The following is a 24,720-nucleotide window of genomic DNA, read 5'->3' on the forward strand; positions in this document are numbered from 1 at the left end:
GGAGGGGAGGGTAGGTGATGGGTATTGAAAAGGGCATCTTTTGGGATGAGCATCGGGTGTTGTATGGAAACCAATTTGACAATAAATTTCATATATTAAAAAATAATAATAATAAAATTAAAAAAAAAGATTTTATGGCTTTTGATCCCTTGCTCTCCCCACATGCTCTGCCGAGGGCACCAACTGGTGACCAACCCGCACGAGAACCTGGAGCGGATTCCGAGTCCGGGAGGACTTTCCACATTGCCACTGAATTGAGCCTAAAATTCTCTCGTCAGAGATCAGGACAGTAACTAAAATGGCGTAGCATCTGTAGGCTGTACATGGGCCAGAGGCACCTCTAGGGTTCCCTGGGGCTCATCTAATCCTGCAGGGCAAATGCAGATTGGGGCAGGTGCAGCAGTGAGACCCAGGCTAGAAGACTGGTAGATGGGTCTTATTCCCCTCCAGAGAGCCACACCCCCTTATTCTTCTACATTCTGTACAAATTCCCACTCGAAGACAGATTCTGAGGCAAGTTTCACAAACTTCCAGACTCCTCAGAGGACATAATTGAGGGACCAGGTCAATCAATGAACATCCAGGAAGAGGGATCGTCTCCACAGCCTTCACCCCTCCTTCTGTTCAAAGTCCAGATTGGCATAGAGGACCAACTTAGGTTGGCAGCTCATACTTATTTTTGTTCTCTGGGCTTTGGGGTTGCAGAGATGGAAAAATGAGCAGAAGCAACCTCTCTTCAGAGTTTTCCCAAACAATTTATTCTGGGGGTGGGGGTGAATGAGTCTTCACGCAGCTTTTATCACCCATTAAAAATATTTTCCGGTGTGCCTGGGTGGGTCAGTCTCGCGTCCGGCTCCACACTGACAGAGCGGAGCCAGCTTGGAATTCTCTCTCTCCAAATAAATAAATAAACTTAAAAAAAAAGATATTTTCCTACCCCTCAGCATGGGAAACAGGGAATTTTCACCTGGAAAAGAGCTCCTTAGTGAAGAGACTCAGCTTGCTACAGGAAGGATGAAGGCTCACTCTTTAATTGTGTGTTTATTTTCAGTTATCCCAGTACAGAATGTTCTCTCAGGTAAGGTGGATTAAAAGCCTCTTGAATACAAGTACAGTTGAGTTGGATCTCAGGAGGACTTGGTTAAATACACAGAAATGGTGGCTTCAACTATTAAATTACATTGCCTCTTGCCAAGTCAAATCTACATCTGTTTTCTTCTCCAAGCTCCCTCCTGTGAGAAGGAGGAGGTAAAAACAAAATAAGAATTCAACCCACAACACAAGCGCCCAACCTTCTCGGAGTTTCTGTGGAATCCCACACTGCCTTAGCAGAACCTGTGTGCTCACTTGTGAAGATGCGTCCACGTTAACTTACAACGCGGATATTCGACGCCAGGGTCATCAATAAAAACTTTATCATGAATGATCATGTGGGGAATGAGCACAAAATCAGGAATCCTTTTTACAACATTTAATGTCGTTTCTGACTCTGGTGTCTCACAACCAAAACGGAGCTTTTCATTTGTTTGTAAGCTCCTACCTAATGTGCTTTGTTCAAAGCACTTGTAAAACAGAAGGGAACTTGGGACGCGTGGGTGGCTCAGTTGGTTTAGCGTCCAATTCTTGATGTCGGCTCATGTCATGATCTTGCAGTCATGGGATCGAGCCCCACGTTGGGCTCCACGCTGAACACGAAGCCCTGCTTGGAATTCTCTCTCCCTCGCTCTCTGTCCCTCCCCCGCTTGTGCTCCCTTGCTCTCAAAATAAATAAACATTAAAAAAATAATAAAACATAAAGGAACTCAAAAAAGGGAACACAGTTGTTAAGTCAATAAAGTCATTAGTCGCATAGCTTAGAAACTCTCCTGCCCTGATCGGTCTTGCTAAGTTCAGACAGGCTCCAATTACTTGGTAATAATGTAAAGGGATTGTTTATCTTATTCAAAAATCCTCTGTTAAGACTTTCAAAATTCTGGCTCTTTTGACATGAAATTAAGAGGCAAAACGTTCAAGTCCATTGCTGCAACATAACAGATTTATACACTGGTTTTAAAGATGTGCTGGGACACCTGGGTGGCTCAGTTGGTTGAGTGTCCAACTTTGGCTCAGGTCATGATCTCACGGCTCTTGAGTTCGAGCCCCGCATCAGGCTCTGTGCTGACAGCTCAGAGCCTGGAGCCTGCTTCCGATTCTGTGTCTCCCTCTCTCTCTGCCCCTAGCCCACTCGCATTCTGTCTCTGTCTCTCCCAAAAATAAATAAACATTAAAAAAAAAATTAAAGATGTGCCGTCCCTCCCTCGGAGCAGGCAGAGAGGAACATGGGACTCCGAGAATGGGACCCAGGGGAGGGAGGAACCCGCCTGCCTTATCTAACTGCCCCCCTGCTCCTGGAGACCCAGGCCAAAAGCCAAACTGTGCTCAGTTGTGAATTCCCCTCACACACAGTACTTCCACAATTTAAATCTCTTTTCCACAGATCTTTTCTTTCTGAGGTTAAGAAATGAGAAAGGAGATCCTCTGTTTCCTCCTTTTGTCCCCCAACTCCCAACACACCTGGCATGTAACAGGTGCTAAATGATGGCTTCATTAGAAATCTCTCCACTGGGGGCATCTCTAGGACAGGTCTAAGTGGTTTGTTTTTAGTACTATCCCCACAATCAAAACCCTCCCTACTTAGCAGATATTATCTTCATGTAAATAGAAGGCAAAGGGAGACTTCTTTCTCTGTTAAAGGTGTTTTAGGAATCAAAATACAGAAATGGAGGATAAATGGAGAACACTCCTTATTCCCCAGGAACTGGGTTCCTCTGGCGGTGACAGACCTATCCTACAGACCCCATTTAACAGTTGGCCAACACCAGGCCTAGAAAAGAAAAAGGCTTTCCCGAGGTCTTTCCTTCCTACAGCCTTCATGGAGGATACAGATGACTTTCCCACAAGCCTCTGTTGTTCCAGCTTGGTCACTCAGCTGACTTGACCTGAGAGAAGAGGGACAGAAGCTGAGAGACTGAATGGCACACTGTCCCACTCTTGGCCTGTGGGTTTGCATTTCTCATAATTGGGCCCAGACAGATGCATTCAGATGACAAGTTCCTGCCCACACATGGCCCCTTGAAGTGACTGGCTGGGGGCGGGGGCCTGGGGTGCGGTGGGGAAGCCTTGAGCTTTTTAACAGCAACCTTGAGTCTGGGGCTGCAAGCCACATACTGCCCCTACTCTGGCAGGCCAGTGTAGGCAGTGGTGTGCACCCCGCTGGGGTCCCTCCCACCTCAGCTTGGAAACCACCTAGAGGTCCCGGGCTGGCTGTCAATACAACAGGGCCAGGGCCACACTGCCCGCTCTTGCCTAGAAGCCAGAAGCAGGAAGCTACTTTCTTACTTAAGGAACGGATCTTTTATTTCCTAACTGGGAAAGGACGTGTTGATATGCAGAGTCCCAGCTAAGGAATTCACTGTGATGCCTAATATACCGCCCCTAATTCACCCCACCCCCTACCCACTGATACCCTCAATTTGCTATTCCCCAAATACAGGTTTCTGGATTACTTCTGTTGATCTTTTTTTACTCGGCGCAAGGGATGAGTTACCTCCAGAACCTTGACAGTAGCATTGCCTTTATACGTCACAATGACCAGAATGTTCTATACATTTCCACCGCTTCAAAATTACATTTGGAATGATTAGCCAGACATGAGACTTGCCAATAACTCACATTTTATAAAAAGGATTTTAAGTCCATGTGTGTAACATTACCAAGATATAATTCTCTAGGAAGGGAATTCCTATTTTATTTATTTATTTTTTTTGCAAACAATTTTAGAGGCAGGGTGTTAAACTGATTGAAATTTCACAAGATTGACATTATTGCTTAAAGTGCTTGACTTGGTTACAAAAAAAAAAAAAAGATTAAGGTACAGATCATTTTAAATAAAAACTAAACTTGTTTTCTTTAGCAACAAAATGAAATGAATGCCACACAAATACAGTAACTATTTTGGTTACAAAGAAATGGAAGCCAAAAATAAATTAATGTAATACTGGAAAACAGAAATTTAATTAGGCAGAAAAGTAGGAAATAATTTTCCCTGACCCATGCCATTTACATGAGTTAATCACAATAGTGCCGATAAATGCCTTGACCATATAATAGCAAATGAGGGCAAAACATTTAGTGCACAATATTTTAATACACGTGACTATACAAAGTTGATCAAAATGCAATGTTTAAAGATAAAATCCCATCTGTAATAAAGCTACACTCCAATATCTAAAATAAGCCCTAAGCTCCAGTTAGAACATAGTTCATTGTTAGGCATGCCCATGAAATTAAGCATATCCATGAAAATAAATGCATAGGGACCACTCCTGTCATTTTTTTTTTTTCCCATTTCATCTGAAATCCAAAATATACCAGGCGGTAAAACCAAATATGACTGGCTTCCGAGTCAAACCAACACCGTCCTGCATTGTGTTCCTTGGCTCTCTGAGAACCAGTCCATTCGATGTTGCCTTGGAAGGAAAAATGCATCCACGTAACAGGACTGGATGTCAGCTCATTTTGCCAAAAAGCGACTTTTAAACAAATGCCTTTTTAGCAAACTGTACCATAATCTAGATGCTCGGCCAGTAAGTCACCAATAAAGCAAATACTCTTCTCTTCTCTAGGTGTAAAACACCGTAACTTATTTTAAAACCCTGCAGCAGTTAAAAGAAATACAGCAGGCCTACTCACTCCTGCCAGAAAAGGACCCACAAAAACCCTGCCATTTGAGGGAGTATTGCTGAGCCTTTGTGCTATCGTTGACCTCAGAATGGTCTCACCTACCTCACACCATTCCCTGCCCTGCACGATGAACAAGGGTGAAAGAGAAAGTGTTTGCATGCTACTGTCTTTACATAAAGCGAAATGATTCTGGGGAAACGTAGCTGCCTAGTGTTTGTTCCATTTACTGAAGAGGAAAGAAATTACCAGATAGCTCGAAGTTTAAAAGCTGTGATGGAGTGTTGGTGGATAAGTGTGTTTTGGTCTTTCTCCAAGCTTCTTCTCCTGCATCACACAACCATTTTAATGCCTTCGCATTTTATCTTCCGTACTTGTTTTTATTCCTAAACTCTATCCACGAATTCAGAATTTTAACTGACCCTTTCAATTACTTCTGTTAAGTCACTGGGAAAAACTCTTCACACATACAGACCAAAAACAAAACAAAACAAAACAAAACACCCAAAACCAAACCAAACAAAACAAAAAAAATCCAAACAAACAAACAAACCAACAAACAAAAACAGTAGTGAATCTGCGACTTAGCATTTAGATGTTACCTCTGTAGGCTTCCAATTGAAACTTTCTTTCTCTAACAAATTAGCCTCAAGAGTCATTCCAAAGATAATTTTAATAGTTTTTCTTATGAACCAGCTCCAAATATATTAGATATGAACCATCATTTTTAAAAAAAAAACTCTGCAACCTACAGTCAAATATATGGGTTATATATAGTACAAACAGTTCCTCGGATCAGTTGCCTTCAATTGCAAAGTGTCTCCTCTTAAAAACGGAATAAATACTCACCTTCCAGGTAAGTGATTACTGCATATGTTTCATGAGGAAAAAAAAAAAAAGACAAAATATTTATAAATATGAATTTGCCTCTAAATAAGGCAAGGTATATTTTCATCACTTGTATAAAATAACGTGAAGATCACCCTGTTTTTGTCTTCTCCAGTGAAAAGTAAAACATTTCACTTCAAGCATGAACAAATGAAGTGTTGGCATGCTTATTTAAGTTCTGAGCAATAAACAGTTCAAGATATCTTAAAGACAAGAAATCCAGTTTTCATCTAGATAAAGTGCTATGCTCTTAATTGTTACAAAATGGCTGCTAACATTTCCAATTTCAATTTGAGTTCACATTATGCCAAACATTTGCATGTTCATTCGCTGATTTATTAGGTAACAAAATAGTATGTTCACAGTATCTTAGAAGTGTATGGAAGTCAACCGACTTCCCAAAGGAAGCCAAGATCTATGCCTCATAGTATTTGTAAGAATCCAAAAACCAGCTCAACAGCAAAACGCCAAATTGACCCTTTTAATAAAAGGTACCAATACTCAAGTGATCTAATAAATACATACATAACAAAAGTGAAAAAAGTAAAAGTAACTACAGTGAGATGAGGTTCTTCCAAAAAACGGTCTTGTCAAGCGTTCTAGGAGTCTGAGCCAAAGAAAAGTTGCCATTTTGTTCATTCCTCCGCCCACCCGCTCCCACTTCCTTTGACCCACCTTCACCCCCAGCTGACTCCAGTGGTCCCTCTAGGGAAGGTTCCTGATTAGTCCTGGGACTCGCCAGCGCCTCAGTCAACAGACTGAAATGTTAAAAGGTGAACAGCTGTACAATGCGGCCAATGGTGGTGACACTGCAGTGTCTGGGTCCTTCCTGACCGAGAAGGTGGTGGGTACTGACTGGCTAAGGAGAGCTGTGCCGGAAGCAGTCACCACGGTAGCTCAGCCCTGCGGCCACAGCCTGCAGAACACCAGCCGGCCCGGGCGGATGCCTTGGAAAGCTTAGCAGCGCCAGATAAAGGACAGATACAACTCACAGGACCTTACGGAAGTAGAGCATCACTAAAAACAAATGGCGTAGGGGTATCTTCCTGAAACGTGGTTTTGGTAGAAAGGTAAGAAAAGTTAAGTTTTCACTGTCCACAAAAGCGTCCTCCTCTGGGCTCTGCCTGCCCTGAGCTCCGTGCCTTCTTAGCCTCTGGGGTCCTAACGGCGGCGGGCGGCGAGGGGAGCACAGCCCCAGGCAGGCGTTAGCCACCGTGAACAGCTTCTCTCCACCCTGTTCCACCTGGAGGATGATTTTAGTATTGAGGTTACTCACTTTTAAACGTTTTCACTTGCACAAACTTAAAGCTATAGCTGCAGCCCTAACAGGTGAACTTCTACCCGATTCTGTCCTTGCGTCAGAAAAGAGGCAGAGAAGCTACAAGTGGGTAGCAGTGCTTCCCGGGACAAGTTAAAGGAATGCATTGACATGAGATCCCGGAAGCCACTTGGGACGTTTAGCAGGGACCCAAAACAGACTGTAGACCTTCCCGTAGGAAATGTCACTCTAATTGAGCCAGACGTAGCCGGTGGCGTAGCGTTTCCCCAATCCTAAAATTAGCAACTGTTACTCATACAAATCTTACTACAATCTGATTGCAGTTAACTCTACCTCAGACTAAAATAAAACCACAAGTAGTGCTGCATGTAAAAAACCAAAGGGAGAGAAAGTCTAACCCAGCCAGACCATTACACTTGGCGTAGTACCACTGGCGGGGCCACTGGGGAGGAAAGTCTGAAGAGAAACCAGGGAATAGTGCCGTGAACAGTTCCCCCCATGTGAACTCGTCCCACAGTTCTTCAAGTTATTCTCTTGACTGATAGAATAAAATATATCCGGACTCTGAATTTTTTGATATATCTGACGTCAGGCCATAGAATTCTTCAATAGCTTGGGCATCTATTTTCTGCAATAAGAGAAAGAAAACAATACAACTGTTTAATGGGATGACTGAGAGAAGGGAAGAAAAACAAATGGAATGAACAAGAAGACTGAAGCAAACACTGTTTGCTACAAAATCACAACTGGGAACTTTCAACAGCAAACAGCTAATTCCACAGACCTGGCAATGGGGCATGATTACATACATTGCAAATCCTGGAGGAGAGAGGCCAGCCTTCAGGCTATCGGCAAACATATGTGGGCATGCTTTGAAGCAGCCAGGATGCCCGTCTTTCAAATGGTAAACTGGGGGGTCTGGGGAATAACCTTAATTCTTGCAGGTCGTCAGACTTCATTCCCATTAGTGTCACCCTCTGAGCTAAACGGACCTTGTCTGAGTGTGGAATTCTCTCCGGCTAGTATTCCTTTACAACAAAATCAATATATGGGAACACTTGAGTGTAATATAGAGATTTCCAGGTCCAACAGACTGAAAACATATTTTTAAATATCAATCCATACAAGAAGAATCTGGCATAATGAAAGAGTGCTTACAGAGCTTTTTATTAAGTTTATTATTGGGCTGTGTGCTGACAGCTCGGAGCCTGGAGCCTGGAGCCGGATTCTGTGTTTCCCTCTCCCTCTGCCCCTCCCCTGCTCGCACCCTGTCTGCCTCTGTCTCCAAAATAAATAAACATTAAAAAAAATTAAAAATTTAAAAAATGAAAATAAAGAGTTTATTATTTGGTCTGTAGTAGAGAGGGCTTTAGTCACAGTGGAAAATGAGACTTACATATGAATACGGTTTCAGGGGACAAAGAGATCCCACATCTATGGCTGATCAGTTAACAAGAACGCAGTTAACTCATTAGTCCCCAGTCACACCCCTTTCTCCCTTTCTATAGAGAATAAAGAACAGCAGAATTTAGTCTTGAGAGAAATGTACATGGTTTTTAAGCCAGGTTATGGGAAAACAGGCCTATTTTAGGAAATGTCCGCACATACACATTCCCCCAAATACAGTCTACGCTGCAGCCCCATTATAGAGTAATCTGCATACCAACCTCTACAATGTCATCATCAAACAAAAGCCAGAAGCCATGACTCTTCACAATAGTAATATAATGCCCACGATTAGGACCACTGGAAAAGAACAAACACAAGTTATCAAGTTAACATTAACTTCTTTCAAAAACTAGGTACTTCTTTTTAGGCAGTGATCTACCTGAACAACCTCTCTCAGCAGGAGAATGGGTATAGGTCACGTCTATATCCACATTTATTTGGCCACAATTTATGGAGGAAGACCCACGTGGTGGTGCTGTGGTGAGCATAAAGGAATCTTCTGCAAAGATGCAAAAAAGTCAGGCTTCTAAAGACCCACGGTCCAGTGGGGAAAGCAGATATTCAAATTCAACAAATATAAATGAATAATTACCGTACACCTACTATGTGCCAGACTCTCTTCTGGCCATCAGACAAAAAAGCAGTGAAGAAAACAGGGTCCCCACTTTCTTGGGATGAGGGCTGGAGAGGCACTGAACAAACTAAAATAGATTTCAATGTATACTAAGTGTGATGAAGGGGCACCCGGGTGCCTCAGTCAGTCTAGTGTCTGCCTCTTGATTTTGACTCAGGTCACCATCTCACAGTTCATGAGTTTGAGCCCCACGTCGGGCTCTGCACGGACAGTCAACGCAGAGCCTGTCTGGGATTCTCTCCCTCCTTCTCTCTCTGCCCCTACCTCCTCCTCCCTCTCGCTTGCTCTCTCTCAAAATAAATAAATAAACTTAAAAAAAAGTGCCATGAAACATAAAGCAGAGTAAAGCATGGTGAGTGACAGAGGGAAGTACTATTTGATACACAATGGTGACAGTCCTCTGCTAACCCAAGATCTGAGCAGAAGGAACTTTCCCTGAGAGACGAGGTAGGAGAGACGAGGTGATGGTGACGAGCCATGTGACCATGTGATGGAAGTTTACAGCAGGTGCAAAGGTACTGGGCATGGCAGGGGTGGGGGGGTTCCTGCGGGGTTCACTGAAGAGCAAGGAAGCCTGAGCCCAGTGAGCCAGGGGGAGGGGAGGAAGGAGGCCACAGAGGTGGGGCATGGGGTATTGTGGTTCGGATTTTGGACTCCACGGTGAGTCAGTCAGGAAGACACTGGGGAACTCTGAGGAGTGGCATCATCTAAGTTTTAGAAATATGTTAAACTATAATATAGAATAACACGTGCTCAAAGGAAAAGGTATGTATCACATAATATGGGAAAAAGTGGAACTACACAGCTGTTACTATTAGTTAGATCTGCACGACTGAGGGAATTTAACCCCAAATCTAGAGTTCCGTTTTGTTTTTTCAGTGTACCACTAAAGTTCAAAAGCCAAATTTGCCTTTGTTTTCTTTTTTTTTTTTAAATTTTTTTAAGTAACCTCTGTGCCCAATGTGGGGCTCGACTCACAACCCAAAGACCAAGAGTCACATGCTGTACTGACTGAACCAGCCAGGTGACCCTGTCCACTTTCTTTAAATACAAGACAAGCCACACGAACTGTTCCTGCCTTTCTCCGACGCCATCCAGCCACTCTCTCCCCTCCCTGGGTTCTGGACCCCTGGTTTCCTGTTCTTCACACGGCAGGCCTTTGCCCTGGAGACACTCTGCCCGAAATGATCCTCTTCCGATGTGGGCCTTCCTGGCTCATTTTAGCCCTTAGGCCTCAGCCCCGATGTCACCTTGGTAGCTATGCTTCACCAGTCCCCATCCCTGAAGAGGAACCTTCAACTGCTCTCTCTCAGCGCCCTGTTCATTCCTCATAGCGTTCCTCAAACTCGAAGTCATCTCCCAGTGCTTTTGTTTTGGTGCTGACAGGCGGTGTGCTTACTTGCTAATTATCTATCTTTCTCGCCAGAGGCTCAGCTTCATGAGAACAGGGCCCGTGGATCTTCATCACTGCTGTACCTTCAGACTCTGCTATGAACCCAAGAAACAAGGGTTCAAAGAATAACTGCGGTCGAAATCAGAGAATGAGACCGCACCAGCTGCATCCATGGGCCAGGAGGTCCTGGCGTGGATGAGGGAACGCTCAGCTCCCCAGCCTCGGAGATCCCCAGCGTCCACGGCCCAGAGCCACCTGATCCCCATGTGCAAGGCCAGCCCTGCTCTGTGTAGGAGGACAGTCCTGTCTCTAGTGGGGAAGAATTTAATGAATGCTAGTTAGTAGCACGTGTGACTCGGCACCAGTTGGCCCTTGCTGCCAGGGCCGCTCTGACCTTGAGCCCTCATTACAGAAAGTCACTATTCTGCAACCCAACCTCACTTGTCCTCCAGGTCCCCTATAGGGGTCGCTGCCTTATCCTCACCAATGCTCTAGGGATTAGTCATCACCCACAGAGATCCGTACTGAAAACGTGTATATACTTCTGAGCACCTTCTGTCTCCCCATCACCTGCCCACATCAGCCCACTGCCCGCCTCGGCCACAATGCCCTCCAGGTACCGGGCTCTGCCAGCCCTAAGACCTGCCACGAGGTCCCACCCAGCATTCACAGCTAGTTTCCAGATCACGAGCCTCGTGTGTTCTTTAGAAAAATAACTGGTGGAATTCCTCTTCAGGAAAACCACGGAGCTGGCTTATAACCGACCAAAACACAGAACACTGGGAATGTAAGAAAGGATCCTGTGACTTCAAGTCCGCTCTGCATGGGACAAATAAGGTGCTTCAGAGGCGAAGCATCCGCCGCCGTGCAGGGGGAAAAGGAAATCAGTCTACTCCTCTGCGTGGAACCACGCATCCTCTTGTTATGGTCTGTGCACCAAAATCCAATCCAGGCAGATGGAGAGGAAAATAATCCTGCTCAGTGACACACCCCTACCTAAAACCCAGAAGGGCAGGGGAATGACAACACAAATCTCTTCCAGCTGAGCAAAGGATAACAAACAGGTGTATTTTCAGTGGACTTTTCCATGCTTGTATCTATAGCTATGGAAGAAAATAATATCTGCTCAAAGGACTTTCAGCAAAACACTTTTCTTCTCTGTATCTAGGAGCCTTCTCTCTTACTGTCTTTTTTTCTGGTTGGGGAAGGGCTTAAAACTGCATGAAGAATATCCTGAAGAGTACATTTTGGATTTATTTTGAGATGATAGATAAGAGCCTGGAAGACATTCTCAGAAGTCCCATTACTACAGAGTCTCACAGCCCAGGAAAGGCATAGCTGCCTCTGTTTCGGCACCCTTCTCGCGTGCACCCCGCCGTGCGCCCCGCTTTTCCGCCTGCCCTCACCTGCCACAGTGAACCACCACAGCGACCAGGTCGTACATGCGGTCCAGGTTCACGGCGTCGCTGGAGGTGTTGAAGAGCCGGAGCTCCAGCGGGAAGACCACCCGGTAAGACAGCTTGGTGTACCTGTGCAGCTGTTCCATGTACTTGAACCGCTTTAGGTGCAGGGCCAAAATCATGGGCAGCTTTTTTACTCTCATCCTAAGAAACCACGAAATAGAAAAGAAGTTGTACCCCCTAAGAGCTGTTGGGGGGCAGAATACACTGCTGCCATACAAACGGAGAGCAGAAGGGGTCTAACAGACTTCAGGTCAGCAAGTAACCACACCGCCCGCAAGAATAAAAGGATGCTTGCACACATACAGCTGGTTAACCTGCTTGCTCGGCTAACCGGGCACAGCCAGCAGGAGAGGAGGGCAACAGCAGCTCTGTTTCTCTCTGGCCAAAGGAGACAGTCCTGAAGTTTTGTACCAATGCAAATATGGTGTGCAATTGCTCTCCATCACTGCCCCTGCCTTCCAGAAAGGAACAATATTTGGACAGCCACACCCCGCCTGGAGATAATGGAGAGGAGGGGTGACCACTTTTGGGAAGAGGCCAAACCCCCCCCTCCACCCCGCCTGGAGATAATGGAGACGAGGGGTGACCACTTTTGGGAAGAGGACAAGAAGAAGGCTGCAGTATGGACTTCTGGGGTCTGAGGACCACGGGGGGCGCTTGGGGAAACCAAGCACGCTGGGCTCACGCTCACTCACTCTTGTGTCGGTCCTTCCCCTCATCTAGCTCTTGGTTTCCCCACTCGTAAAATGTAGGGGTTGGCTTAAGGGCCACACTTCCCAAACTGGGCTTGTGGAGCACTGGAGACATCAGCAGAGGCAGGGGTCCTGGGGCCAAGTTTGGACAGCTACTTTCTATTTCAAAGTTCCTCCCTGTGCACTGGCAGAGAGGTTCTGAGAAATCCTACAGTAAAGGAACTGTTCTCTTTTGTCTGATGTAGCATTTCCCAAACTTACATGAACACAGAAATCTTTTTTCACTAGGTGACCATTAATATTCCTTGGTAAAAAAAAAATTCATAAAAACAATAGTTTATGGAGACAACTCTGCTGGAATAGAGATCTTTGGTCCTAGAGATCTTTGGTCCCCTTCCGGACCCCCATTCTAGGAATGCCCTGAGTCAGTGTCAATGCTGTTCAGCATGCACACATTTTCAATGCATATTATTTGAAAAGGACAAATTTTAAGAGACTGCTGTTCAGGAATCTATTGAGGTAAAACCCTGTTCGTAAAAATAAGCAAAATAACGTCTGCAGAAACAGAAGAATCATGGGAAGCCTGATATTTTACAGGAACACACAGTATTTTAATGAACATGCCTTCATGCCATATAGGAAGGCCTGGGCTGGCCTTGGGTTGACTGAGATTGTAAGGACAGGGAGAAGTGAGCTCCCCTGATGACTCACAAAAGTTAACCAGCTATCACTCCACTCCCATCTGCCACAAGGAGTCACCTTTTGTAAGTTTTGATGCGGCAAGGAAAGATGTGCATGTCTAGCGGGGAAGAGCAGGGAAGGCTGAGCAGAGAAATGATTTCAACCTCAGCTCAAGACCCCTGAAGGTTTTAGATGGCGGTAATGAGCTTCTGTGAGCTATTCTGAATATTCCACAACCATGGGGAAGGTAAATTCAATTCACAGTAAGGCTTCACACGATAATTAAAATGTCAAGTTTCTTGGCTTCCGGGGGCAGATAGCAGAGAATCACTGATTCGCACACATTGTCCAGGGGCTCTAACTTGCCGGTGCTGGTAAAAAGGCAACCATGGATCCTGTATCAATTCAGAATGTGATGCTTCTTATCACCTATCCATGCAACTGATGTGTTATTGATTTCCTCGTGTTTCCACATTAAATCATTAACTTTTTAAACCTCTTGTGCCTCTAAATAAGAAGTTCCAATATGAAGTAACAATTCTACTAGATATCTACTATGTGTTATACTCTATGCTAAATCCTTTTTATAATCTGTCTTTAATCACAAGAAAATAGTAATTATATCTGACCACCACTCATTAACCCAGCATAGTATCTGATACACAGCACACAATAAATATTTGCTGAACGAATGAATGAACAAATGATCAAACGATTAGACAAATGGACAACTTTCCAAGGCAGGCACTCTTATCCTAGTTTATCCAGGGAGGAAGGCAATTGACTTCTTCAAAGCTACTTGGCCACGAGCCCACAGAACTGGGATTCAAAATCAGGTATGGTTCCTTCCCTCAAAACCAAGCCACCCTCTGGGCTAAACCCTTTTACACACCTTTTCTGGGCCTCCTGTTTGCTGCAGCACGTTTCACAATAATATTTCTGTTCACTACACAGTGTTTCTGTGTTGCTGAAGTCTCTGCAGAGAAAAATATTTTCAACTCAAAAAACAGTCCAAAATGTACTTAGCATACACCATGTTTTAAACCCTTTATCACCTGCAGGGTAATTTTTAAGTGAATGCAGGGAAAGAAGTAATGAGAAAAGACTTTTCTTATGAGTAGGGGCTATGATTGCCATTACAGCATGTCTGCTGGACTGGGTTATGGTTTCACCTTTGGAGATTTCCAAGGATAGCTTTATTAAGTGGGACACAAATAGATATAGAGTTTCCAACTGATTAAAAAAATACCAAGTTTTAACGAGACTACCTATAAATTGGAGATTAAAAATTATAACAGAAAATACTATTGTAAACGTCCATCATTACACTGTAAGTCAGGTCCAAAAACCTCAATCACATAAAATGCAAGGTGACATTATTGTGTAGTTAATGAAAAACAGGGTATCTCAGGAGTCTGTATTTTCTAAGATCACGAAAGTAAAGATAATGAAATTTAAATCACATACAACTGCCCTTATGTTGAACTAAGAAAATCCCAAGTTAGCAGGAGATGCCAGCTTTCTACAATCCCCAGCTCCACCCCTCCCCCCCCCCCCCCCGGCTCCTTTTGAGAACAAATGTCATTGTGATGTTATATCTGTATTCACCCCTATCATGAGACTTACTGCACTACTTATAAGTTTTCATTTTTTAAATGTCATGGCTTTTCATTCTTTTCTGGTCATTGAGATTCTACTTAACATTCCTGTGGTACCGCTTCAAAGGCTGAGAAGAACATCCAGAATATAATAATACCCTAGAGTCTTGAGAAAGCCTGTGATGTTTCTTTATTCATAGGGAGTATCCTAGCACCAGAATGATCAGATTTTATTAAACAGAAAGTGTTATTTACATGGTGTTATGGACTCACACACATAAACAGAGCTTACCAAAAGAAAACATAGATTGCTCATTTATTCACTACTCAAATGTTTACTGACAGCACTCTGGGCTTGGTGCTAGGGGTTCACAGAGGCACCTGCCCTCACACTGCTCACAGTCTAACACGCACACATGCAAGCGAGCCACCTAAGTGTTCAGTGCAGGTCAACAAGTCATTTCAGGGGCGCCTGGGTGGCTCAGTCGGGTAAGTGTCCGACTTCAGCTCGGGTCATGATCCCAAGGTTTGTGAGTTCAAGCTCCGTGTCAGGCTCTCTGCAGTCATCAAAGAGTCTGCTTCAGATTTTCTCTCCCTCTCTCTCTGTCCCTCCCCCACTCATTCTCTCTCTCTCAAAAATAAGTAAACATTAAAAAAGAAAAATCATTTCAGGGGCACCTGGTTAAGTGTCAGACTCTTGATTTTGGCTCACGTCATGATCTCACAGTTTGTGAGATCAAGCCCCAAGTCAGGCTCCACACTTGTGGTATCTCTCTCTCTCTCTCTGCCCCCCCCATCTCTCTCTCAAAAAAGAAAAAATAATAATTTCATACAATTCTCCTGCCTAAAATGCTTCAACAGTTCCTTAGTGCAATTCAGAATGAAACTCGAATTCTTTGCCATGGCCAGTAGGCCCTCAGTCCCATACCCCTAGCTGTTCTGACCTCATCTCCTACCCTGCCTCACCTCCTTCACCCGGCTTAGGCCACACCAGCAGCTTTCTCCTGTCCCTCCAGAATGCCATACCCTTTCTGCTTCAGGGCTTCTGCAGGTGCTGCTTCCTCTGCACTAACAGCTCATTTCCAGATGCTTCCATGGCTGCCTCTGCTCATTGCTCAGAGCTCAGCACAAATGTCACCTCCTGGGAGACTTCTTTGTCCACCTTCTCCAAACCCACTCAGCCTCTATCTGGTTTGCAGTCTTGTTTTCTTCTGAGCACTTACCCTTATCTGAAACCATCCTCCTATTTGATTACATGCCTTCCCTCTATGTGGGCAATGACTCTGTCTCACTCACTGCCGCAGCCCCAGCACCATGAAGAGGCCCAATGCAGCACAGCATTCCATAATATTTGTTGGCTGAGTGAAGACAGAAGCACGTGTATAAAGTCCAGGGGAAAGCACAGAGGAGGGAGAAATGAACTTGGGGTAATGTGAGTTGTTTCCAAGTGGTGATGTGGAAGTCAGGCTCTCGAAGAAGGAAAGTGTGCAGGTGCGTAAGAGGCAAGCATTCCAGACAGAGGGAACGCTCCAGCATAGGGAGACGCAAGCAAGGTGTGGGTGTGTCTTAGAAGCTGGTGTGGACCCTGTGACTCTGGAAATCCATTGATGGGGCTCAGCAAGGAAAAGATGTAACCAGACAGTGCTTTCTAGAGTAACCATTTCTGGCAGCACTACAGAGGAAGGACAGGAGGTGCTGAGAGGCAAGAAAATGATTTAGAAGACAATTATACTCAAATCTCAGATCTCAGCTGCTCGGTGTGTAATACAGACTCACACTTAACTGAATGAACACAGGCTAACTCCTTTTTATTTTTTTTAAGTTTATGTATTTATTTGGAGAGAGTGTGAGAGCGAGCATAAGGAGGGGAGGGGCAGAGAGAGGGAGAGAGAATCCCAAGCAGGCTCCGCACTGTCAGCGCAAAGCCCAGCGTGGGGCTCAAACTCACGAACCGTGAGGTCATGACTTGAGCCGAGGTCAAGAGTCTGATGCTCAACCAAAGGAGCCACTCAGGTGCCCCCAGACTAACTCTTTAATGAAGTAACTGATGTGAAATCCTTTCTTGGCCTGCACAGGGTTGGGGTGGAATGGGGCCGGGGGAGACAAGGGAAGGGGGGAAGAGAATATGGGTAGGTGATGGTGGAGGTTCACATCCATGGGATTTCTACCACAGATACAGCTCTTTATCCAGCTCAAGAGCCAGAATAACCAAGGCAAGCACAGCAGTGAATAAGGAATTAAATACTTTCTACTCTTACTTTTCAAAGAAAGTTTTCTGAGGTGATTGCAGACCCACACGAGTGGAAATCTAGCAAAAGTTAGTACTTAATATAAAGACCTGATTTAAAATTCACCTCCATCCTGCCACACCCCGGCTGGCTGGGGGCTTACTGCCACGAGACACAGGGCAATGCTTCCGGGGCATCTGTGAGTTGAGAAGTGGAAAATGAGGCTACATCAGGGAAAAGGGCTGACCCCGGCAGGAGACTCGGAGGCAGAGCAGGTCTGTCAATAGAGGCTGTACAGTTGTTGGAATCAAAGCAGGCAACAAGGGGTGAGGAAACCTTTCAAGGAGAAAGTCAAAGAGGAGGGAGAGAGGAGAGAGGCCTTTCTGATGCTCAGGATAAATGACCAAAGCACAGAGGTAAGGTTAGGGGAAAGCACAAAACTCTGTATTTCTTTACAAAGAGTTACAATAGCAATAAAACATCGTCCAGAAATACACTTTGGAAATGAATCTAGTAAGAAATAGAAGTCTTTATAAAGAAAACTATGAAATTCTAGAAAAATGTATGAAAGAAAACTTGAAAACCTGAAGAAAGACTATGTTTCTGGGTGGAAAGACTGTTGTAAAGACAGCCATTGTGTCCAAGGTTATGTCCATGTTTGACACGTTTTTTAGTACAGTCTTAACTTTTCCACTCAATGCAATAGTTCAGAAATTGATTTTTTTTTTTTTTTAATTCTCAAACAACACTTCCCGATAAGTGTCCTGTCATGATCCCCACAGAAAAGATTACCCTGTAGAAGAGTTAGCCCAGAGCAGCTCCAGGCTGTGCCTGACCTCCCAGGAGCCAAGGGGATCAATCCACACCTATAACCTATTTCCTGGTGCACACCAGCTGGGAAACTTTGTTCTGGGGTTGACATCGGCAACATCAGCGGTTCTCCGGGCTGCCCATTAGAGTTACCCGGGGAGCTTTTGAAACACACTCAATGCCTAATTCCTCCCCCTGGCCCCCACTTGATTACACCAGAATCTCTACAGGTAGAATCCAGGCATTATTGTTCTTAAAGTTTCCCTTTAAGAATATGCTTCGAAGTCTGAGAGCCACTGTGCTCTGTGCTTTGTATACCTTAACATGCACTTGAATCACATGGAGATCCTGTCAAAATGCGGATTCTGGTTCATTCATTCATTCATTCTTGGGGGAGACCTGAGATGCTGTTCTAATGAGATCCCAGGTGATGTCAATGGTGCTAGCCCACAGACCACTGTTTGAGTAGCAAAGATTTAGAGCAGCAGATCTCAAACTTTGGTGGTATTAGGATCACCAAGAAAATTAATTAAAAATAGTGGCCAAGGCTCACTGAAGTTGAATATGGCCAGGACCAAATTATGGGAGCAGCCTAAGGGTCCAACAATTGATGAAGGATAAAGAAGATGTGGTGTGTGTGTGTGTGTGTGTGTATTTCTGCCATAAATATTATTCAGCCATAAAAAAGAGTGAAATCTTGGCATTTGCAACAACATGGATGGAGCTAGAGTGTATTATGCTAAGCGAAATAAGTCAAAAAAGACAAATACCATATGATTTCACTCAAACAAAACAAAGGAAGGAAAAAAAGACACAACTACAGAGAACAAACTGATGGTTACTAATGGGAGGTTGGTGGGGGGCTGGGTGAAATAGGTGATGGGGGTTAAGGAGTGCAAGTGTTGTGATGAGCACTGGGTGTTGTGTAATTGCTTAGTCACTATATTGTACACCCGAAACTAACATAATACTAGATGTGAACTATACTGGAATTAAAATTAAAAACTTAAAAAAAAAAAAAAAAAAAAAGAATATGATGCCCAAAACAAATAAATCATTGTTGGGCCCTGGCTCTGAAAAGGAAAAAAAAAAAAAAAAAAAAAGAGGGAGAGAGAGGCCTGGGTTCACTGAAGTTGAATACTGGCTAGGCCCCTATTTTTATAAACTTCCCCAAGGTGATTTTCATACACACCAAAGTTTGAGAACCAATGAACAGAGTATTAAAGAAGACTGAAAAAAGAAATCCACAAGAAACACTTAGATGTCAACTATTAGAAAATACTTTATATCAGTAATAACCCAATACAGGTCAGAAAAACAAAACAGAGAAACCAATAAACAAGCATGCAGCAATGGATGTGTGGTGGGGACAGGAGATATATGAACTTAGTACTTAAAAGAAATTTTCCAAAAGAAGTAGAAAAATAATTCGTTTTAGAGAGGATACATTTTTAAAACAGCTACGGGAGAATGAAAAGCTACTTTCCTCCCAGCTGACCTCGGCAGCGCTGGAAGAACGGACATTTAATATGAGAGGAGGACAGGGGAAGGGAAAAAAGGTGCTTCAGAGAGTGGAATGTTTCAAGAGAAGGTTTCTGTAAAGGAGCCACAGGGGAGACTAAGGCACTGAAGTGAAAGACAAAAACTACCCAAAAGGCCATAGAAGGGTAATTAAGATAAACTTCACGTATTTGAAGTTTTTGCCTGAGGCCATCCCTGAACTTTTCAAAAGAAAAAACTATCTTGGTATTCACTTCTGATACTGAAGGCTCCCCAGGCCTAAGACAAGGCACTGACATATGAAATATTTGGAATATAGGTCAGTTACACTATAGATTTAATGGCTTCTGTAGGCCTGTACCCTGAATAGAACCACTATTTATTTCATCATTTCTCTGCAACAAAAGCAGTGAAAACACACTGTTATAGGTCATCTAAAGTCCCTTGAAAGGAGGTGGCAAAGGCCCTACATTCAAATCCTACAATTTTAGGGGTCTTACTTCGGATCAGGTCATGATCTCACAGCTCCTGGGTTCAAGCCCCCCCTCCCCCAAGTGGAGCTCCCAGCTGTCAGCACAGAGCCCACTTCAGATCCTCGGTCCCCTTCGCTCTCTGCCCCTCCCCCACTCATGCTCTCTCTCTCTCAAAAATAAACAAACATTAAAAAAACGTCCTACAATTTTAGCTTGACTTTTAACTTTTTTTTTTTTGGCCGTCAAAATGAAGGAAAGATAAAATATCAGAAGAGGTGCAAACATAAAAAGAAAACTCATAGTTCTAATTTTAAAAACAAACCTTTAAGAATGTAAACGAAATTAAACCATGAATGGGGCCCAAAAGATCAAGATCTGTAATCATTCCTTCTCCCTTGTCTCAGATAGAAAATGCTAATGATCAGCTGATATCATTTATTCCCCTGGGGCCTTGGCTCCCCCCTTCACTCCTCTGGGGCAGGTGAGAAAGCCGCCACTCCCAGCACAATACTCTCAGGGAGGGGAGGGTGGGGGTGGGTGAGCCTGGCAGGGCCTGTCTTCCTGTTGTGGGGGTGATGTCAGGCCTGCCTGTGTGAGGGCAGGTGTGGGGAAGTCAGTCAAGGTCTAGTTTAGGGATGATGTAAAATGGCGGCAGGGCAGGCAATTCGGGAATATCAGCCCGGAAAGCCCAATCGGATGGGAATCTAATGTTTAAAAAGGCATTCTGAAGCTATTTCATGCTCATCCATCCCAGCTTTAACGTCTCCAAACACCTCTACATCAGGTATGCATGACTAACATATACATTTCTCAAAATAATAATGATAATAATAGAAACGGAAATCTGGGTTACATTTCTTTATAACAAGGTTCCCCAAAGATTAAAATTATAACTAACAAGTTAGCCCTCCTCTAGCTGGTTGACTGAGATCTCAAAGCTACAGCCACTGCCATCTGCCCTTTCGAGCAGCCCAGGAATTTCTAAGAAGGAAGGGGAAGCAGTCAATCTAACTCCAAATGCTCCCTAACGCCCACTTGTTTAAAAAAAAAAAAAAAAAAAAAAAAGAGGCAGGGAATGAGGGGCGCCTGGGTGGCTCAGGTGGTTAAGCGTCTGACTTGGGCTCAAGTCATGATCTCAGGGTTTGTAGGTTTGACAGCCCTGATTCTGTGGTGACAGCCCAGAGGCTGGAACCTTCTTCGGTTTCTGTGTTTCCCTCTCTCTCTGCACCTTCCCTGCTTGTGGTCTCTCTCCCTCTCAAAAATAAATAAACGTAAAAAAACAAAATAAAAAGGGGCGGGATGGGCAAGTGATACCTTTCCTCCCAGTCCTTTGTCTGCAACTGACGTTGGCAAAATCATAACTTTCCCCACTCCCTGTGATCATAAGACCTTGGGGAAATAAAAAATGGCTTCTTGTCACAGGAATATTAGGAACCCATGCTATAAACAGAACCATTCAGAAGAAAGAGGCCACCCTGGCCTACAAAACACTTTGCAAATAAAGAGTTAACACACCTGTCCTAGACATCTGGGCCTAAGGCACTTGGACACAAGGGCCGGTGGGCCACACCAACAGGAAGTGCTGGGTAACTGGTCACTCATGGGGGAGTGGAGGGGAACCTGGGGCCCTGGGAAACCAGAAAGCAATCAGCTCCCCACCTGCTCACACAAAACATGAAACCCAGATGAAGCAAGAAACTCTCCCATGTTGACGTTGGTGCCTTTGCCCTGCAAGATGACTTTCTAACAGCCAACCACCACAGCGAGTCCCCTTAACCTATCCTTCGAACAGGTTCCAAGTAACCTGGACTAACACCTCTGTCACCCAATCACCATTGGTAAAAATCAACAGTGCCTTGTTAGACACTATAAATGTCTCAGAGCTCTGGGCTCCTGAGCAACGGGGAAGCCTGCCCTGACCACGAGGTCTATCTACACTGGCTCCCCCATGACCACGCACTCTGTGGACCTGTTAAATTTCTTCGAGGCACCAATCGTTGCCTGTGGATCCCCCCCAGGATGCAAGTGCTGTGAGGGCCCGGAATGTGTCTGCCACTCACTCCTCCATGCCTAGTGGCTATAGCAGGGCTGGGCTGCTGCTAAGCCCTCCCGACCTACTGAAAACAGGACAGGAAAGAAGGGATGGAGTAGGGAAAAGGGAATCGTGTCTCCGTGTCAACTCTGGGCACATTTCCAATGTTCAAGTCAATACACGACACGCATGGAACCCTGGACATGAGCTGTTCCTGCATTCCAGGCTCGTACCTTCTCTCAACCCTAACAAGGAAGAATTCCTTCTATTAATGATCTCCACAGAATGCCGCAAGGTGGAGGAGAGGCAGTTCCCCTCACCGGGTCTCTGCTCAAAAGTACATAATTTTTAACATTAGCTTACAAAAAAAAAAAAAAAACCAAAAAAGGGGTAATGGTAGGTATGTGCAGCATTTACTAATTGTGTGATTGTGTCAAGGAGACAAAGAGGAGAGAGAGAGAAACTGATGAAAGCCGAAAGCCCACATCTGTGTTAAAGACTAAAACTTATTTTTAAACTTAATGACTAATGACTTCCACTTGATCCTCTTTCTTCTCAGCAGGATCCTTCTCTAGACCACATATATTTATTTTTAATCTCTCTTGGGAAAGAAGAAACAGAAAATAATAGGATTATATGGGTTTAACAGAAAGGAAGATTACCTCCTGAGGAAATACAGGATTCCCCGCTCCCCCCCTCCCCCCCACTTATTTACCGGTCTGATCCAAATCTCAGATCACAGTCAGAATTCATGAGGTTACCTCAGACAGTGGGTAATAGATGTATTCTGCTCCACATCGACAGAGAGGTCAAGAAAATCTTCATCTTTGCTACTAACCTGAAGCAAAATAAGAAAAAAAAAAAAAAAGTATTAGGTACAAAATACATAATAGACATAGATAAAATTTTGAATGCTCCTAGGCAACCAAACCCCACGACTGCAGAAACAGCCACATACGGTTTTGTACACTCGCTGGCAACCAGCTACGCTGAAGACGACCTGGAGAAAATCGCAAATTCTCAATTTACCCACAGTCCCATTCCAGCCTTGATCTAGAACTTTTAGCGGTGAACACTCAACCAGATGTCTCTTCCTCTCTATTCATTTTCCCCATCATTTCAAAGTAGGAAGTTATCAAACAAACACCCGCATGGCCAAGACTGGCACAATGATAAAAACGGAAATGGAGAAAGGACAAGAGACTTTGAAAGCCCCCGGCTCAGACGGTCACCTCTTCGTGAGGCTGTCTGCACTTAACTGCCAATCCCTTGAAATCACTCGCTCCTGCGCCTCGTCATCCAAACTGTGTCTGGGGCCAGGGAGCCTAGTGTGAGCCGGGCTGGACAGTCACACTAACGGCACGTGCACCTGTCTCTCAGCTTGGGAAGTGGCCATCATTTGCAGAGCCCTATGCTGTCTGTGGTAACAGCTGGGCCCGGAGCTGGCCGGGGGCCCTGGCTCACACGGGCCCCATGATGCGGCCTGCTCTCGGGGGCTGGCTCCCTGGCCCAGCTGTTTGTCAGCCCCTACAGTTCACACCACACCAATCCTGGCTCTCGTACCTATCCAAGCTCACTGAGTAAGTGCTTGCACTTGCCAGAAGTTCACTGGCAGCCTGGTGTTTTACTCTCTGGCAGTGGGAGGAGCAAACTAGCTCAGCAACAACCTTGAAGTGTTCTGCCAATTGGCAACCAAATGAGAAAACACTCCTTTAAGTGTGACATTTATCCTATGACCCAACACTCTACTGCTAGGCCGTTCTCTACAGAAATATTCAGAGGGTGGGCACAATCTTTTATATTTCCATTAGTATACACAAGGAAGGGTATTGAGGCAGGATATGAACTTTCCAGTTCCATATCCTGTCTCTGCCACCATGCAGTGGACGACTTAAGGCCACTTAGCCTCGGTGTAGCTCAGTTTCCTCATCTGTAAAGTGGGGACAGTAAGAACATCAATTTCATAGGGCTGTCGTAAGGATAAAACAACACACATAAAGTGCTTTCAGAAGTAAAAGTCGGGGCACCTGAGTGGCTTAGTTGGTTAAGTGTCCAACTCTTGATTTCGGCTCAGGTCATGATCTCACGGTTCAGGAGTTCAAGCCCCACGTCAGGCTCTACGCTGACAGCACGGAACCTGTTTGGGAGGCTGTCTCCCTCTCTATCTCTGCCCCTCCCGTGCTTGTGCTCCTTCTCTCTCAAAATAAATAAATAAACTTACAAAAAAAAACAAAAAAAGGAAACAGTCACTAAGTCAGAGAGGGGTATAAAAATTATAAATGGCCTAACATGGTCTAAGAGCTGGGAAATGTTTACTGCATGGTGCGTACCACATTAAATGAATAAGTAGGCTATACTACCATCTATAGGCTAATTCCAATTTTGTATAAAAAAGGCACATATACATCTACACACATATACATGCCCTTCTACATATACACACACTACGTCATTCTGCCCTTTTTTTTTTTTTTTTTTTTTTTTTTAATGGCACTTGTTACTGCTATGGTAGGATGCATAAAAAGCCCCAGATCGGGGCGCCTGGGTGGCGCAGTCGGTTAAGCGTCCGATTTCAGCCAGGTCACGATCTCACGGTCCGTGAGTTCGAGCCCCGCGTCGGGCTCTGGGCTGATGGCTCAGAGCCTGGAGCCTGTTTCCGATTCTGTGTCTCCCTCTCTCTCTGCCCCTCCCCCGTTCATGCTCTGTCTCTCTCTGTCCCAAAAATAAATAAAGGTTGAAAAAAAAATTAAAAAAAAAAAAAAAAAAAAAAGCCCCAGATCTTCACCACTGCCTATACTGGCTTCTTCGCCATATGACTTTACAGATCCTCCCATCAAGAGACAAGCTTCCCTATCCTTGATTCTGAGTTCAGCCATCTGAA

At 44.6% G+C, this 24,720-nt stretch overlaps 1 protein-coding gene across 2 annotated transcripts in view; it reads right to left on the bottom strand.

Moving 5' to 3' along the window:
- Nucleotides 1-3,762: 3,762 nt before the first annotated feature.
- USP46 (ubiquitin specific peptidase 46) overlaps nt 3,763-24,720 on the bottom strand; it is a 62,150-nt gene continuing 41,192 nt past the window's right edge. For both annotated transcript variants that reach the window (XM_047091028.1, XM_047091029.1), the window contains 5 exons: nt 22,601-22,677; nt 14,091-14,174; nt 11,769-11,966; nt 8,554-8,632; nt 3,763-7,514 (listed from right to left, as the gene is read on the bottom strand). In XM_047091028.1, the coding sequence (XP_046946984.1) occupies nt 7,413-7,514; nt 8,554-8,632; nt 11,769-11,966; nt 14,091-14,174; nt 22,601-22,677 (540 nt within the window). In that variant the 3' untranslated portion in view covers nt 3,763-7,412. The remainder of the gene's footprint in view (nt 7,515-8,553; nt 8,633-11,768; nt 11,967-14,090; nt 14,175-22,600; nt 22,678-24,720) is intronic.

Source organism: Lynx rufus, unplaced genomic scaffold, assembly GCF_022079265.1.
Source record: "Lynx rufus isolate CCGP_SWC_20201006 ecotype Redwood Valley unplaced genomic scaffold, mLynRuf1.p SCAF_3, whole genome shotgun sequence".
Lineage (NCBI taxonomy): Eukaryota > Metazoa > Chordata > Mammalia > Carnivora > Felidae > Lynx > Lynx rufus.